The 18,238-nt window shown below is 63.2% G+C and overlaps 1 protein-coding gene across 2 annotated transcripts in view; it reads left to right on the forward strand.

Moving 5' to 3' along the window:
- The window catches only part of KCNN3 (potassium calcium-activated channel subfamily N member 3), a 117,013-nt gene that overhangs the window by 30,300 nt on the left and 68,475 nt on the right, over nt 1-18,238 (forward strand). For both annotated transcript variants that reach the window (XM_060644760.3, XM_060644761.3), the window contains one exon: nt 8,347-8,442. In XM_060644760.3, coding sequence (XP_060500743.2) covers nt 8,347-8,442 — 96 coding nt within the window. The remainder of the gene's footprint in view (nt 1-8,346; nt 8,443-18,238) is intronic.

The following is an 18,238-nucleotide window of genomic DNA, read 5'->3' on the forward strand; positions in this document are numbered from 1 at the left end:
GCCGTCTGCAGGGGAAGCCCTCGCGGTGACAGGGACGGGAGACAGAGTGGGGCTCTGCCGCACGCCGGCGCGGAAGGGTCAGGTGGCTGTCTGTAACTCAGGGCCCGGGGCTGCCGGGACCAACCGGGCACATGTGCCCCTCCCGACAGGCCTTCCCAAGACGCCCCTGGTGGCGGATGAGCACCTGTCAACGCGGGAGGAGGCTGTCACGGCCCGGAGCGCTCGCCTCCTCACGGGCAGCGGGGAAGGAAGGGTAACGAGGGGCAGTGTTTATGGGAGAAGGAGGCAGAGCCGCCGGGTGAGAAAGCGGGAGGTGGTGTCCAGGATGGGGTGGCCCGGGAGGCCCCAGCACCCAGGTTCTGAGCTCAACACAGGCTGGTGTTTGATGGGGGCTGAGCCGGCCTCTTGGGCCTCTGTGTCCTCACACAGAGCGAAGTGTGGCGACTAGCTGATCTCCCAGGATGCCTCCAGGCGCGGCATTCTGTGTTACAAGTGTGTGTCTAGGGGAGGGTGTTGAGGGTGAGGACTTTTGGCACGGGCGTCTGCGACGCCACAGTCAGAGCAAGGCTTCACCCAAGGACAGCACTCCAGAAGGCCGAATCCAGGTCTCTGAAACAATCGGAGCCTTCCAAAGTAGAGATGGGCGGCCTGATAGGGAGTGAGTTCCCTGTCCCTGGAGGTAGTCAAGCCGACTGAATGACCACGTGCTGGGACTCTTACAGAGAGGCCTGGGCTATTTAACTAGATGGCTTTTAAGTTTCCTTTTCACTCTTAGGTTCTGGGCCTCCACTACTTATGTGTGCAGGTGCCCACTTGGCAGTGTCTCCTGCAGGCTGTGATGGTGGCCCCGGCTTTCCGGAATGTTCTTGTGCACCTGGCGCAGCAGCTCTCATCCCTGGCTGCACATCAGAATCACCAAAATATTCAAAATTTAACATGTCAGTGTCCAGGCCTCACCAGCAGACACTCTGATTTAATTGTTCTGGAGTGAGTCCATGGGCCCCTCGGGCCTAGATGGGTAGGGACTGTGGTGCCTGGCGGGTGAGCTTTCCCCCACCCCCTACTGCCTGATGGGGGGTGGGGGACAGAAGCCCCGGGTTTCACTCTGCCTTGCTGGAGGGCTCCAGTCTGAGCCGTCTGGGCCCCTCCACACCCAGCCCCCCAGCAAACATCGGTGAGGTGCCGACTGTGTGTCTGGATGAGTCGGGCCGTCCTCGGAGCGGTTGGAAAGACCCCGTCGTGCGCGTTTCCACCGGCCATGTGGCAAGCACGTAATCTAAAATTTGATTGAATTGCACGGAATCTTTGCCAATGTTGTAAGTGGGGCAGGGAAATAAATTCCAGACAAGCGGGCGGGAGAGAATTCATGATATGCCAGTTCCCCTGTGCTCAGACCTTGTAAAGGAAAGTATCTCCTTAATTGGAATTATGTTTGTGGCCTTGGGGGGTGACCCGTCTGACTTGATATTTTGGTGCCATAGTCTCCCAAGTGACCTTTTTCCCTTCCTTGGGGCGTCAGGCAGCGGGAGAGCCAGGGCCCGGGGTGGGTCATTTCCTCCTAATTGGTGTCTTGGCCGTCACGCCGGCTTCGCTGAGCATCACACGGCCCCCTCCGCTCAGCCCCGAGTGTCCTTGTTGTCAACCGCGTGGTGTCCCTTACACGCCAGGTTCCATCCCCTTCTGGGAATGACAAGGCTGAGGCCACGGAGAAACGCTCCAGGCCAACTTGACTCGGTGGGTTTTATTCGAGGACGGCTGGCTTCCCTCACTGGCCACGTCCCCGCCTGCCCGCCCCACACCAGGTGGGGCCCGGCTGCGCTTGCTGGGCTGGTGCAGAACCCCGCCTGACCTGAGGCCGCTGGGGTCTGTTGTTCCAGAAGGTGACCGAGGCTCAGCGGTGACGTGGCTGGGGCCCCATCAGGGCAGGTGACACGGGGCTAACCCCCGCGGGAAGGCCTGGAAGGCGCCTTCTCATCCCTGCCGTCCTCCAGTCCCAGCGCTCCCCGGGGGGGAGCCAGCACAGACCTTTGGTTCCTGCTTCCCACGCTGGAATCCAGCCTCCTCCTCCTCAGTCAGGGCTGCTGGGCAAGCGTCCCGGGCTCCAGGGGGTCGCTCGGAGTCGCCCCAGCACCTGGCGTGCAGCGCACAGTCAGCGTCAGCCGCCGCCCTCCCCTGCGCCCTGCTTCCTGTGTCCGGAAAGTCAGGGTGCAAGTGTCTCCTGCCTGACGCACCTCGCCACGTGCCCCTTTCCTTCGAATACGCCACGTTCGGCTGACACTAGTTGGCCTGCCGCGTGCCCGACCACACCCTCCACGCGCGGAGGTGGACCGATCGGAAACTCCGCCTCCCCCCCCCCCCCCCCCCCCCCCCCCAGGCTGGGGCATCCACCTTGACGGTCGAGCCAGCGCACATCGGTGGGCAAACTGGGCTTCCCAGCGGAGGTGCGGCTGACCTGGCGACACGGGCGGTTCTGGGGCCCAGGCGGGCTGGGGGACTGCTCGGTGCAGGGATCACCCCGCATGGCATCTGGGTCGTGAACCGAGCAACACCCCAAGATTGAGGACGGGCGAGGAGCCGTCTTCCCGCCCGGCCCCCGTCAGCTGGCCCACAGCGTCCCTGCGGCATCTGGGTCCGAGAGGAGGGTGACCTGTGTGGCCTCGGCTCTGTGCTCCCGGGGAATATGTCTCACGCACCCGAGCCGCGGTGGGGGACCCGGAACAGGGAAGCGAGGGAGGCCTCAGGGGCTGAGCCCCCCATCCGGCCCCGGGGTCTGGTCAGACACGCCTCAGCCACCCCAGGACTCCCGGCGCAGGGCCGGCCCGGGGCCTGTGTCCTCGGCGAGTCGCATCTCCGGGGAGAAGGTGCCGTGGGCACTCCTCGCCCCACGTTCAGGACATCGGCTCAGGGTCACGCCCCTGGTCACGCCCCTCGTTCAGGGCGTGGGCTCAGGGTCACGTCCCCTGGTCACGCCCCACGTTCAGGACGTCGGCTCACGCTCACGTCCCCTGGTCACGCCCCACGTTCAGGGCGTGAGCTCAGGGTCACGCCCCGGTCGCTAGAGGGGCCGCCTGTAGGTGTTTGTCCCGCCCCCCCCGGCTTCTGCCCGTTTCTGACCGTCCCAGCCCAGCGTCTCCAGGCCCGGCTCACCTGCCCCTTCCTCGGCCGGGTGGGATCCAGGCTCAGCAGGCGGGGGCGGCGGGCTGAGTACCCTGCACGGGGCCCGGCCGCGGCCAGGTGCTCAGCACGCGTGCCCAGTGTGACCGGAGGGCACGCATGTTCGGCCCTTTCTGAGCTGCCGGTGCCGGGGGCGCGTCCGGCTTCCGTTGGCGAAGAAGGAGTCTGTCCCCGTGGCTCCCCTCGCTTCGCCCCATGCGTGCGGGTGCAGGTGAGACCCGGCCTGCAGAGGAGGAGGCCAGAGAGCTTACGCGACAGGTCCAGTGTCCCACGGCCGGGGGACGGCAGAGCCGGGACTTGAATTCTGGTCTTTCGAACTTTCGGAGGCTCGTGAGGACCTTCTCTGTCCGCGGCCTTGTTCTGTCGAGAAGACGGCGCGGGCGACGTTACTGCTGACCGCTGCTCACCGTCGGGTCAGGTACAGAGGTGGGAAAAGGGACGAGGGCAGACGTGCTGGGGGTGCCCCGTGACCCGCGTGCTCGGCCGAAGGCCGTCAGGCCCAAAGTGAATCACAACATGGGGGCTCCAGCCGGCGACACAAGCCATCAGCGGACCACATACGTATGAGGGCGCACACGCTGGCACACGCGCTCGCACACTCCGCGCACGCACGGCCGCACGCGCACACCCATGCGCGCGCGCACACACACACACACACACACACACACACACTTTGGGGCCGTCAGCTTGCTTGGGGAGGTGCCCGCACACCCTTGTCCTGGTTAGGCTGATATTTGTGCCCCGGGACTCTGTTTTTCTGTCATTTTCAAGTGTCCTAAATGATCAAGGACATTTAGAACTTCAGCGTCTCTGGGAAGATGTGCTGTAATCGTGACGATTCTGGCAGGCGACGAGGCGGCTCGGAAGCCGGGGAACACAGGCCCCCACGCTCCACCCAGCCTTGGGGCAGGCGGTTGGGCAGCCCCGAGGGTCCTCACGGCAGAGACTGGAGGCCAGCAGGGCCCGACTGCGGGGCAGACAGGGTACCGGGCCCGGCAGGACTCGGAGTCTGGAGGAATCCTGGCTTCTTGAAGCCTGCTCACCCGGTGAGCTGACTTCTCCGAGCCTCAGTTTCCTCCGCCACAAAAGCGGGTTGATGATACTGCCGAGGGTACCGCTGTAGCACAGGCGGGTGTCGTAACGAGGGGTCGCAGGTCTGGGAAGGGCTGGCTGGTGGTTGGGGGTGGCTTGCGGGCATTTGGCACACGTTCCCACTCTGCCACGAGTCCCTCTGTGGCCCCTGATGGCGGTGGCTGGCCTGTGCAAGGATGGCTGGAGCTAACTCACGTGGTGGGGCAAAGAATAGAAACATCTGGAATCCTGGGGGGCTCAGGTCATGACCTCATGGTTCCTGGGTTCGAGCCCCGCGTCGGGCTCCGTGCTGACGGCTCGGAGCCTGGAGCCTGTTTCGGATTCTGTGTCTCCCTCTCTCTCTGCCCCTCCCCTGCTCTGTCTCTGTGTCTCTGTGTCTCTGTCTCTCTCTGTCTCTGTCTCTCTCTGTCAAGAATAAATAAATAAACATTAAAAAAGAAAGAATAGGGGTGCCTGGGTGGCTCAGTCGGTTAAGCGTCCGACTTCGGCTCAGGTCATGATCTCACGGTTTGTGAGTTCGAGCCCCGCGTCGGGCTCCGTGCTGACAGCTCAGAGCCTGGAGCCTACTTTGGATGCTGTGTCTCCCTCTCTCTCGGCCCCTCCCCTGCTCATGCTTTGTGTCTCTCTGTCTCAAAAATAAATAAAAACATTTAAAAAAATTATTAAAAAAGAAAGAAAGAATAATCTGGTGTGTAGATAAAATCTGGGTTAGTTGTGTGACCTTGGAAAAGTCTCTCTTATTCTCTGTTTTTTGTTTTTTGTGTTTTTTTTTAATCAGTAAATGGAGACATTGTGGAGTTGTCTGTAGGGTGAGGATGTGAGGTAATTTGTGTAGAAGCTTAGTCTGGGACCTGGCACGCAGTCGGTACTCAGTAAGTGTCAGGGAAAAGTAAAAGTTCTGTTTAGTAATTTCAAGAAGCACTTATTAAGCACCTGTTGTGGTCAGAGGTCGGAGGTCACACAGCATGGACACAGTGTCCCTGGTTCTCAGGCTCTCCCCGAGCTTGTGAGCCTCATGCCGTGGTTGTGTACTCTGATGCTTTATATAGCGTGGTCCTGCATTTGCGGTCTTTTTCACATTAAAAAAGTAAAACATTTAAAAATAATTGGAAATACCGTATATGCAGCTTTGTGGTCTGAGTTTTTCACTTGATGTTGTACCATGAGCTTTTCCTCTTCAAACGTTCTCTGCAGAAGTGGTTTTCGGTGGCTGCCTAGTGGTCTATCACTGGCTATTCCCAAATGTATTTAACCACTCTGATAGTGTTGGGCATTTAGGAATAAATGGCTTAAAAATGGCTCATCTGTTGGGATTTAGTCCCTAAGAATTCTGTGTATGAAGGGTCACTACTGTGTCGTTGAACAGCTCTGAGTTGCAGAGTCGCCCAGCTGATGGGCCCCCCACCCCCCCGTGGCCTGTCAGTCCCTGTGGCCCCTCAGCAGGGAGGCGAGTACCCCCACGTGCCGTCCGGCCGCCACCTCGCTGGCTGCCGTCGCCGGAAGAACCGTATTAATCTCAGGCCTCGCTGGATGGAGTTCAGGCAGCCAAGAAAAGATGACAATTCAACATTTGACAAGTAGGAAACATATCTAGTCCAGCCATTCTGATGTATTTTCCGGCTGGTAAACATGTCGACGGTTTCCTTTTTGTGGACGCGTGATAGAGAATGCGAGGAAATCTGCAGAGTCGCGAGGGTCCCGCTGCTCCGGGGCTGGGTGAACCCAAGGGGCGGGGGCGGGGGGGGAGTCGCCTCTTATGTGAAGGTTCTGAGTTTGAGAGCGAAAGGAAGAGGCTCGAAGGAGGAGACCCCTCCCTCCACCTCTTCCGCTAGACGCAAATAGACTTGGATTCTGATTTTAGTGATTTCTGCCAAAAGAAATAAATTAGAGGGTGAAATGTGCTGCTGACCGCAAACCCTTCCCAGCCAAGGCCCGATGTTCCCCAGATGCCCTCAGACCCCTTGGAGGGAGAAGCGAGGGTCATTTCTGAGTCGAGAGCGCTGCGCGCTGTCCCCGCCGGCCCCTGTAGGCTGGTTTGTCTTCTAACGCAGTCTGAGTTCAGTGCCCGCTCCCTTCAGCCCTCCGGAGGCCCGGCCCGTGGGCTTGGCCGGCGTCTCAGGCACCGGGTCGCGGTTTCGAAGGTAGGACCCTTCCTGAGGGCTGTCCCTGTGCCCCGCGTGCTCCGTGCCCTCCCTGCAGCCGTGGACGCGTGTGTGGGCCCGTGAGTGCGGGCTGCTCTTGGGTACGCCGTGGAGCGTGGAGGCTCAGTGACCGAGCGGGGGACTTCCCGCAGCGGGCGCACGGACCCGCCCGGCGTCCGCCGCTGGAGCTTGTGCGTAAGCCGCGTGGGAAGGCCTGGCGTGCAGGGCACTCCCCGGACACCCTGCGGCCCTGGCGCGGTGTCACTCGTGCAGCGGGCGCTCAAGAAATGAGACGTGGTGGAAACCGTCACGAATGAATGCATGAACTATTTCGTGAGTCCTCCCTTGAGTCTCCAGCGCCAGCTTGTGCCTGGCACAAAGTGGGCCCCCATAGTTGTATCGAGTAAACGAGCGGTGGGTCGACGGGCCCCGGGAGAGGTTCCCTCCGTCAGCCTGCGGGGGTGGGGTGAGAGCGTGGCTTTGGGTGCCTGCTGGCACAGGCCCTCCGCTCGCCCCAGTGCTTCCGTCCCGGACGACACCGTCTGACCCCGCAGACCCGAGCCCCCTGTCTGCCCCTGAAGCTCTCTGGGGCGGTGAGGTCTCCTCCCTCGAGCCCACTAGGCCGTGGGGTTGGCAGTCCGTCACACCCTGCCTTCGAAATACCTCCGTTCCCGTCGAGCCGTTGTTTAGATCTGCTTAAGTGGGTCCGGCCTTCCCTTCCGCCGATTCTTGTCACGGGGACGGCCCAAAGGCCGCGGGCAGGGCTCTGGGCTCGAGCCCGAGACCTTGGCTCTGAACTCTGGCACGAGGCACTCCCCCTGCGCCTCTACCTGTAACGTCTGTACAGTCGGGAGAGAGGCCAGGGGTGTCGCGGTGATGGCCAAGAGCGGACGCATGAAGCCGCCTTGTGAACCGTAGCGTGCTTTAGGGAAATCAGGCGTGGTGATGCGCCGTGGCCGGTGAGCACAGGGCGTTTGTTCATGGTGTGCGTCTCTCGGCAGTGAGTGCCGCCCGGCTCTCGTCCGCTACCTGCTCGGGCTGTGTTCCCATCCTCCCTTGGGACCGGAGTCCTCCCTACTTCCTGGCTCCCAAACGCCCAGGAGGGCGGTGAGTCCCAGCCTGGACGCCCCAAATTTGCAGGGGATGTGACGTGAATGACAGAAGTAGCCCAGCCGTCCGCAGCCAGCGCTCGTCTAGGACCGTTCACAAACTGCTTTACTCTTCCCAGAGGCCCCTAGGCGGGTCCTAATGTCTTCCCCATCAGACGCTTGAGACCACTGAGGCAGAGGTGGGGTAAGAGGCCCGAAGCCACAGAGCCAGGAGGGGCCGTGTCTAGGGCACATGCTGCCAGCCCTGGGGCTCTCTACGCGCCCTGGGGCTGGGAGACGGGGTGCACAAAGGGGACCCGCCCGTGTCTGCCCCACCCTCCACGGGGACCCTCTCTGCTCCGCGCTCAGCCCCTTTCGCCCTCCAGCAGCCCCCCTGCCTCCCTCCCTGCTCTGAGCCTAGTTTGGGGGTGAGAACAGCTGCTGGGACGCTCTGATCCGTCCCGGAGGGAACTCTGCATCATCAGAAACGGAAGGAACCTCGGGGATTGTCTGAGGTTTGTTCTGAGAGAAGAGAGGCCTAAGCTGGCCAGCACCGATGCCCAAACCACACGGCAGCACGAAAAGGAACTGTGCTCATGTGACTTACGAGCGTGGACGCACAGTTCTGAGCCACACAGCAGCAAACTGAGCCACGGATGGCAAATGTCTTGCCGGCTCCTTCCAGGAGAGCAGACGGGACTTCACCCTAGAAAACAGGGGCTGGGGGTAGCTGCTTGGCCCCAGCGGCTCGCGGCCCAGCCCAAAGGGCTCCCTGTGTGCCGTGGCCTGCACTCCCCGTCCCCGGAGCCCCCTTCCTGGCTGCCCTAATTCTGTCTCCATTTCTCCTGCAGGATTCCATGTTTTCGCTGGCCCTGAAATGCCTTATCAGCCTGTCTACCATCATCCTCTTGGGCTTGATCGTCGCCTACCACACGCGAGAAGTCCAGGTAGGTGCCGTCCTCTCCCCTCCGCGAGCAGCGCCCGTCCCCACCCCAAAGCCCACCCCGTGCAGCCGCCTGGTGGTGTTGCACGCTGTGGCTCTTCCCCTCCCGTCTGGACCCTCAGAGCGAGGGAACTGGGGCTTCAGCAGCTGTGACGCCGTCTTATTTGGGGGTCCCAGAGGCGAATGTGGCTTCACGATTTGGGGGAGGCTCTTTAACGCCAGTGCACTGAGAACCGCTTTCCTTCTCTCGCTGGGCCTTTCAGAACCTTGGCCACCGAATTCCCCAGGGAGGCAGACCTATCTCCCGTCCCCTTGCACACGCACGTACACGCGCACACACTCGAATTGCACTGAATCCCTCCGGGACTCTGTATCTCTGAGTGGTGTAGACTTTACCCGCCGCAGACCCTGAAGGCTGGGAGGGGTCATTTTCTAGACGGAATACCCGTCAGATGTGGGGAGGGGCTGCTCGGAAGTGACTGTGCCAGAGAAACGTCGGCTGGGCCTCCGGGCCCAGCTTCCAGCCTGGCCGACAGGGGTCCCATGCGGGCCAGGAAGGGTAGACGGCGAGAGGGTCTGTGGCATCTTCCCAGGACACCGGGGCGCCCGCACTGCCCGGCCCTGCAGGCTGACCGGCCCCGCTGGAGACCTGGGTAGTTCTGAAACCTCCAGATGCTTTTTCTCCCACGTATGCGAGTCTGGAGATAATCCCGGTCCCTGGGCTGGAGGAACACAGTTCGATTCGCGTCTGGGCTGCAGGCAACACATTGACAAAGACCAGAGCTCGCGGTCAGAGAGACCAGCTGGGTCTCGGCCGGGACCCCTTCCTACAGGACGTTTTTGTTTGGCCCCGCAACCTTTCTCGGGCTGCTGTGAGGACAGGATGTGCTCTGGGAGCCGGGAAACACCGTGCCAACCTCGTCCCCGTTACGGGGCATTCTGGGCAGGGTGGGCCCGTCTGCCTTCCTGGCAGTGTCTGGGGGCCCCCGGCCGGCCTGGATGGGCAAGCCTTGGCTCCCGGCCACCCTGGCGGGGCTCCAGGCAGCTGAGGACCAGAGGACACGGATCTAGGAGCTGCGACTCTAGTCTCCGGGGGCTGCGGTACTCAGACAGGCGTGTGCCCTCAGGGCATTCAGACACTGCCACCAGCTTCCCTCCTGGAGCCTGAACTGCCCGACCCAGACCACTGTCCTGTCAACCCCAGGCAGGAGCCAGCACCGGCCGGGGGGTGTGGGGGTTAGGGACCGAGACAGGGCTGGGGGTCACCGTCTGGGCCCCAAACCAGCCGTGGCGCCCGGGGCTTCCCTCAACCCCACCAAACCCTCACGTCCTCATCTGGAGGGAGCCCCTTGGCGCGTATCGCCCTGATCTGCGCGAGATGTCACCCGGGCCCAAGAGAAAAGGCGGAATCGTGGGAATCGTGACGCTCAGCCACGCGTCCCTCCCTCCCGTACTCTCGTGGCCCTGGTTCCCTCCTGCGGGCCTGTGGCCTCAGCGCCGGCCTGGGGCGGGGACACCACCTCGCCCGGCGCCCTCTGTCCCAGCCCCAGCTCGCGGCCAGGCTTTGCTTCGTCCTGATTACGGGCAGTAGAGGACACTGTCTCCGCCGTTAGGGCCTGGCGCTCAGCACTTGCAGAAACAAAGTGAAGCCAGTGTCATTGAGTCCTGGCTCAGACACTTCAGTCTGCACGACCTGGGCCAGTAACAGCGCCTCCAGGCCTCAGTTTCCCCGGGTGAAGTATAGGAGTCACATCACCCACTTTGGGTCGGGAACAGTGGAGTCCAGGGTGGGCGGTCATGGCACGGGACCCCTCTGCCCCACTCTTCCAGCTGGGCCTCGCCCGTCCGTGTGCCAGCTGGGCCCACGAGGTGGCCCCCTGCTGACCGCCGGCACCGGCAGCCGGCTGGGCTTCCTCCCGCACCCCCGCCAGCCCCGCCTGGCTCTCAGCTGCCCTGGCTGTGCCCGTAGCCTACCTGGCCTCCGTCACGGGGGCAGTCACCGGCACGTGGCTCCCTCTGGAAGCTTACCCTTCCAGTAAAATTCTCCCTGCGCCGACCTTCTCCTGCCACGGGGAGGTGGGATGGCGTGGGCCCAGATGGCGTGGGGAGGGCCGGCTCCTGCAGGGCCCCTTGTACGCACCTCGGTGGACCCTACCGTTCTCTGTTCTGTGTCTTTCTCCCCAGACTTCGGGATGGTAAGGTCACTATCTTTACGTTTCCAGGGACCCATGGTGTCTGACGAGCAGGTTATCTGCGGTGCACGTCCTGAGGGAAAGGGTGCTGGATTCTAGACACCCGGTTTCCAAAGCAATTTAGATCATCCCTCCGTTCTGTGGTCTTGGGCCTCATCTATTAATTGGGAATCGAAGCCTTCTAATTCTGTAATTGTCCGGTGCAGGTCTGGGCACAGCCGGGGACCTGCTTCCTGAGGGCGGAGGCGGGCTGCCCCAGAGCCTGGACGCTGGCCAGCGTCCAGGGCCCCCGCCCCCCCTTGGGCCGGGAACACCCTCAGGGGGAGCAGGGCAGGGTGTGGCCCATCACCTCCCTGGGGTGGTGTCAGGGGCTTGTGTGAAGGACGTGCTCCCAGACTCCCCACTGCCCACGGGTTGCTGTTGACTTGGCTCAATTTTAGCAGGGACCAGATGACCGTGTCTGCGCCCCCTCCCCCCCGGTGCGCAGAAGCCTGGGGCACCTTCTAGAATGGTATTCCTAGTGTCAGTCTGGATGACTTGTGTTCTCGAGGCAGAATTCTGAAACGGGGTGGCTTTCTGTTGTGGAGCCGCAGGTGTGGATGTCTCCCAGAGGTGACCAGGTGCCCACCCCCACCCGTGCAGGAGCCTCTGTACCTCTGTGACCTGTACCGCCTGTGACAGGGACGCTTGCCCGTGGGCAAAGGCCTCCGGTGGGCGAGGGGGGTCTCTGGTGAGTGAGGGGGGTCTCCTGTGGACGAGGCGTCTCCTCTGGGTGAGGGGGATCTCATGTGGGTGCAGGGGTCTCCTGTGGACAAGGGACACTCTCCCGTGATAGGCAGCGTGGGTTTTTGGCAAGTCCGCCCCTCTGCGGACAGGAAGGGGTCTCCCGGAACGTGCACTCAGCCCGACTGCGCTTCTGAGCCACAAAGGCAGGTGTCCCACAAGGCGGCCCCTGCCACGTTTCTCCTCGGGTTTTGTCCTTGGCTGTTTAGAGGGTGGAGCTTTCAAAGGCTCAGGCGTCTGTTATCCTCAGGCCAGTGTGACCTGGAAGGAAGTGAAGACACAAAACCCAACGCATTTTTGTTTATTTACCAAAACTTTGAAAACGCCGCCGACCTCGCACGGTGTACGGACCGTGCGGTTTGGCGTCACCGGGCCCCGTGGCGGTGCCGGCCGCCTCTCCCCGGGCTGCAGACCCGCGTGTGGTGTCGGGGCCCCTGGCGCGGCCCCCCTCTCGCACTCACCACGCGTGACAGGGTCCACTCCGTGCAGAGCCCGGCGCAGGGGCCCAGCGCTCTCCACTGACCGCCCTGAGCGGAGCCACGGCTGGGCCGACGCCCCTGGTGCTGTCCCGGAAGGCGGGTCGCCAGAGAACAGACTTCAGAGTAGCGAGCTCGGGTTCGAACCGTGGTGGTTGTCACATTTTAGTGTGTCTGGCAGCCGTTAGCAAGTTACTCGATCGATCCCTCCGATCCCTCCTCGTCAATCTCCTTCCGCAGGGTGGGGCTGAGACCGGTACCCTGTTGTGGAGCTGGGGACACTGGTCATTTGCATGAGGCGTGGCGGGATCCGTCGCAGGGCAGAGTGGGGGCGAGGTGGTGAGTGCGGGCCAGTCTCCTGGGACGTCGCCTGCGAATGCGGGGACACCAGGATAGCAGCTGGAGCAGACACAGTGCGGAGGGAGGGTCCTCGTCCACTTTTCCAGGGACTGCTGTCCTCCGGCTGCCAGAAAGGGGCCGGGTTCTGGTCCGGGAGCGCGCAGGAGGGGGAGGGGAAGTGCCCTGGCTCAGAGCCCGGCCGGGGTGGGCGTGCACACACCCCTCTGGGGGCAGGAGCGGAGCCGGGTGAAGCCGTCGGGCACACAGCAGGGGCGGGAAGTTCGCCACGGAGCTGTGGAGGGAGCTGACGTGAGCGTGCTCACGGGTCGCGTGCACAGTGAGGCTGAGGTTCCCGCTCTTGTTTGGGGGCCTCCCGTCTAGTGCGGACCCGACGGGAGTGTGACGCTGACCAGCTGGGGGCCTCCAAGCGCGTGGACTGAAACGGGACGCCGGTGATCTATCAGGTGTGTGTTAAGTGGGTGTTTTTATTAAATGCCACCAAGTCCTCAGCCGACGGGGAAATTCCTCCAAATTACAGGACGTAAATCGCATTCAGCAGACAGCTCACATTGTAGACGGGCTCACCCCCACGGCACGACGGGTCCGTGGGTCGGAGCGCCCTCCTGGATTTGCGACACGGGCGTCGGTTCGCAGGAGGCGGACGGGCCAGAGGCTCCGGGGCCCCGTGCTGGCTGAGCCGGGGTGTCGTCCCACTGGGGAAGGGAGGACCCCTCAGGCCAAGTCTGGTTCTGGGCCCTCGCCCTTCCTCTCCCCTGAGGACCGCGGGTGTCAGGCGCTCGGCCCCTGGAGGCTGCTTGTCCAAGACCTTGATGCGCTGGGACCAGGTTCAGCGCCGTGATGTGAGGCGTGTGTGAAACCGTGTGGCCACGGGGGCGAGTTTCACAGGGAGATGAGGCTTTAGCCGAGCCCCATCTTTGTCGGGAGCGGAGACCTTGTACGTCCGGACAGAACTGGCCTGGGGCACCTCAGGGCGGCGGAGAAGGAAGGAAGGGCCGTCTGTCCTCCACGTGGCGGCTGCCTGACCCCGGTGGGGCTGGGCCTGTGTCCTCGAAGACATCTGGTGACGTTTCCTACGGGCCGGTGTCTGGCTGGGCGAGGCAGTCCCTTTGGGCTGACCGGATGGGGGACCCCAGAGATCCCAAGACCTCCAGGAGCCTCCCCGGTCACCACGGTCCACAGGCGGGGAGCTGGCTTGGCCCTGGCCCTGACCCCTGAATCAAGCGTCTGTTTCCTGCCCCACCGGCTCCCCGCTGTGCGGTGGGGACGACGTGACTCACTGTTGTGTCCCAGAGCCGAGCGCCCAGCAGAGCAGGTGGGGGCAGGCGGGCCGAGGTCTCCCCTCACTGGGCAGGAGAGCCTCTGTGCAGGCTGAGCCTGCCGCTCTGCCCGCTGGGCCTCCCTCCCTGTGCAGCTGGCAGTCGATTGCCATGGTTACCAGGCTACCCTGGCGGTCTCGTGTGACATTTGGGGTTTAACCCTTTCTGCTGCAGAGGGCTTTCCCGCCTGCTGTGCTCCCTGAGCCTGTGGGGCCCAGGTGCGGCCTCTCGGCCGCCTGTGTGGACCTTCTGTTCTGTCGCTTGGAAATGTCATGCTGTCTCATGCTGCTCGACAGGCGTGTGGAGCGACTGTTAACAGGTGTGCACAGCGCTGCCCTGGGCGCGTTGAGACCTGCCCGGCGGGACGGACAGTCCGGGCCGCAGACTCGGCCCTGGGAGCTCTTGGACTCGTATGCAAATGCCTCTTGCCGGGGCCTCCAGAAGCTTCCTCAGCTCCAGGGGTCTGAGAGGTTAGGGCTGCCCTCTGCCCTCGAACACCAGCAGCAGGATGGAAGGGAAGCCGGTCTCGGGAGGAGGGGGAAGGCGGCCCCCCTGCTGGCTCAGGACCTGGTAGCACTCCCCCCCTCCCCCCCAGGCCCTGCGTCGCCTCGGAAACCACACAGTGTCAGTGAAGTGCCTGTGAAGTGAGGGGTAGAGACACGCTTCTCAAGAAGCTTCCGCTGAAATTCCAGGGTGCAAGACATCACCGTCCATCCCAGTTCGGGGGGCTGAGTGGACCGAGGGGTCTGCAGACAGCCGCCCACGCTGCTGCCCCAGCCGGGGGCCTCCCTGTCGCTGGCCTCGGTCACCTCTACGAGGTTCGAGGGGCCTGATCTCCGTGTGAGCTCGGGCGAGAGCAGGAGGGGGCCCTCCGTCCTCGCCGTGCTGTCCTCTGTGGAGGGAGCAGACGGGGTCAGATGGCCTCCCGGGCCTGTGATCGTATCAGGATTCTGTGTCCGAAGGGCCCGAGGGGAGGATGGCGGGAAGGAGCCGTGAGCGGGCCCGGTAACAGGGACCCAGACTGGTGGCACTCCTGCCCTTCCCCTGAGCGCCTGGCCTCTGCCCAACGGGGGCCTGGCCGTCCCCTCCACGTAGCCTCCTGGGGACTGGCCGTCCCCTCTTCGCATCTGAAACGGGAAAAGTCACAAAGACAGTTCTTTGGCTCCAACATCTTAGTTTAAAGGCGACTCTTACAAGTCTTACGAGGATGAACCGGTCAGACATCTGAAAGCTTTTAGGGTAATTAAAGCCTGTAACCGACCTCCCTTCCTCCCGGTGCCAAGTCCCGGCCTCTTTCCATGAGGACAGACTGCCCCTCGCCACAGCCCCGGGTCGCATTCTGTGACCCTGAGAGGGCCCACGTGTGCCGTCCACGACCTGCCCAGACCCTGTTTGTCTCCTTTAGTATTGTGCTTGCTACTGTCTTTAGCTGCTGATCTTTTCTGCCCATGTGGTGGGTCTCCGTCGGGGGCGGCACCAGACCCCCTGAGCTCTGCCTGGGCCCCAAGGCCAGTGAACACCACTGCCGCGTGTTTGGAGAGCCCCCCTCCCCCCGGGCACAGCCCACGTGGCCATCCCCGCCGCAGGAAGTGGTAGGAACACAGTGATTGTGAAGAGACCCCTCCCTGAGGACTTGGGGGTTGGACGGCAGCCTGGAGTTAACGGTGTCGTTGCCGCGCCTGACGACCAGCAGTCTGAGCGTGGTCGTGTCCTTCGTGGCGGGAATGACGTCGTCCTGTTTTTAGGAGGAACGATGGCAAAGTCACCACTGGCCGTGTTCTCCAAAACCCAATAACCGGAGGAGACCTGGGCTCTCCTTGGTCAGCCTGTGAGTTAGACAACTCAGTACGATTCGCCTTTTTCCCAACACGACACTGGCACAAACCTGCGGGGTTGCGGGAAGGATGCTGGGCCTGTGGCCAGTAGACCCGGGGCCAAGCTGTGACTTTGCCATTTAAAAGCGCTTTTTAAAAACCGTGGTAAAGCATGCATAACAAAATTTACCGTTTTAGCTGTTTCTAAGTGAGTTCCTTCACGTTGCTGTACAGCTGGCCGTCCCCGTCTGGCCCCAGGGCAGACCGTTGCCTTGTGTGTAACCTTATGCCCCCCCGATGGCCCGTGGGTGTGGACACTCCTCCGGGAGGTGACCTTCTCCAGGCTCCCGCCTCCGCCATCAGGCCCTACTCCAGACCCTGAACCTGCGTCCCCGGCCCAGCGTCACAGGCCCCAGGGTGCGACCCCGAGCTTAGATTTGGAAAGTGGTTTGTGAACCCACCGACGATGGCGGTGGCCCCTCCGCGTGCTGATCTCTGTGTGCCGGGCTCGTGCCCTCTACGACCTCAGGGAAGCCTCACGACAGTCGCGGGACTGGATTCTGTTATCATCCCTGTTTTACAGGTAAGGCGGCTGAGGCCTAGAGGTGAGACACACGGCCAGTGTCGTGTGGCAAGGGGACACTGGGCTGGGCTCCAGCCCGGCCAGCTGTCCGCAGGCCCACTAGGCTTCCTGCCTCGGGGACGCAGCTCTCCCCTCGACCGTGCCTCCTCTCCTGGCCCCACAGGGCCTGAAAAGCAGCCCGGAGGTCGGGCTGAGCCACGGGGCTCCACTCCCCAGACGGCAGGTGTTACCACAGCAGAGTCCGGCGTGGGACAGACAGCAAGCAGACCCCGCGGCAGCCCCTCCAGGGGGGACCCCAGCCTCTGCCCTGCTCTGTGGTGCTTCTCCTACTCATTGGAAACCCTATCCTTCCCCTGGTTTCCCTGCCGTCCTCCCCTCGGGCCCCAGGGCCGCCCCAAGATGGGGTCCGGTACGTTCAGGGCAGCAATCCCGGCCGCCTGAACACTCCCCGCCTGGCCCCCGGCCCTCAGAGCCGCCTCCACCCTGAGCTGCGTGCCCGGGTTGCATCTGGCCTTCCCTTTAGACGCTGACTCTGGGCTGTGAGTGGCCTGGGCGGGTCAGGCCGGCAGCTTCCTGTCTCCCCGCCCACATTCCCTCCTCCTTCTGGCTGTGCTGTACTGAGGGGGCTGGCAGCCTCACCCCCAGCCTCCCTGGTCGGACCTCCGGGGTCCTCTGCCCTGCACACGGAGCATCCCCGACGGTTGGGGCGCTGTGTCCGCCCTGCCCCTGCTGCTCTGCTCTGGGCCCCCTTGGTCTGTGCCTGCCGAGGGGTGTGAGCTGGGCAGCATAGAGGGCCACACGCCTGCTTTCCCGTTCCGTTCCCGCAGCCACAGCCAGTGCCGTTGCCTGGCTTCCGGCCTCTAGTTCACCCTGAATCTAATGTTCTCGCAGACGCTCTGTCGCAGAGCCGCTAAGCCCCTGGCTCCCCACCCCTGGCCCAGGCTCCTACCCTTGCCACACAGTTGGCTCTCTGGGGCGGAGGCCTCCTCCGTCCCCGGCCTTTCTCGGCCTGTGCCTCTGGCCTGTCCGGGTCTCGTCTGTGCGTCTGGTGGCCTCCTTCTTGTCCTCCCACATTCCGTGGGCCTGACTGTGGCAGCTTCATCCAAACCATTGATACAAATGTGGAGCCAGGAATGGAATCTGGGGAGAGAATCCTCTCGTTGGGTTAAAGACAGAAGGAACGGAGAAAAAGGAATTCAAGTATTTGCAGATCTTTCTTATTCTGAGCATTTCGTGGCCTCCCGTGGGCTGTGGTTTTATGCCCCTCCCCCAACAAGCCCGGCTCTGCGTTCACGTGGCCGGTGTCGACAGGGCCGTGCTCAGTGCGGCGCGGAGCTGCGAGCCACCGGGCGGACGCCTTCTCTGTGCGACCACCGTCCGTGAACTTGGCCACCAGCAGACTGGGTCATCACGGTGTTGCCCCAACGGGCTGTGTCACGGCAGCTGGGCTCGGCCGCGACTGCTGACCCATGGTTCCGCTGGCCACGGCCACACACCAGGGATCAGTGGCCAGCCACGGTGGAGCCGTCCGCCCGGTGCAGAGCGGCCCCGGCCCCTGGGTCAGCGCCGCAAGGCCGCTCCGCCCAGCCAGCACTGTTCCGCCCTCAGCCCCCGCCTCTGCCCAGCCAGGCCAGGGACTAAATGCTCCCAAGGTTCCTCCCAGCCCTCTCTGGTGCCTCTTGCTAGAATGTGCCAGAAACCTTACTGGTTTGAGAGCACTGAGAAATGGCCACCACCGTGTGTGGAAATGGGGGGAGGCGGTGGGCAGGGTGGTTTTTGTCTTCCCGCCTCTGTTAGAAATTGCCACCGCTCTCCGCCTCTGCTGAGGCCTGGGCAGAAGCTGACGATGGCACTCGACGCGGGGCTACTGAAGGTCCACTCCGAGCCAGGCGCCGCAGGGACGGCCCGGTCCCTGCCCCGAACGGGCTTATGATCGAATGGGGAGGTCGGCACTCCAGTCCCACCGCTGCCTTGGCTGCCCGCTGCTGGGGCACCTACAGAGTGAGGGAGCGGTGGGCACCGCGCGACCCCCGGCTGCCGTTTGGGACGGGCCTCGAGGGCTGGGGCTCGGCGGGGGCGAGGGTGCCGTGGGGAAGGGACGTGCTCGGGCAGCCGTGGCACAGGGACGGGGTGCAGGTCCTGCGCGGCAGCGGTGAGAGGTGGGCTGGAGGGAGGCCGGAGAGCAGGAGTGGGGGGTCGGCACCTGCTTGTACAGCGGTGGCCCTCGTCTCTCAGAAGGGGCTCCGGGGCCAGGAGGCCAGGGAGCTCGTCCCGCA

This window comes from Panthera onca, chromosome F1, assembly GCF_046562875.1.
Source record: "Panthera onca isolate mPanOnc1 chromosome F1, mPanOnc1 haplotype 2, whole genome shotgun sequence".
Lineage (NCBI taxonomy): Eukaryota > Metazoa > Chordata > Mammalia > Carnivora > Felidae > Panthera > Panthera onca.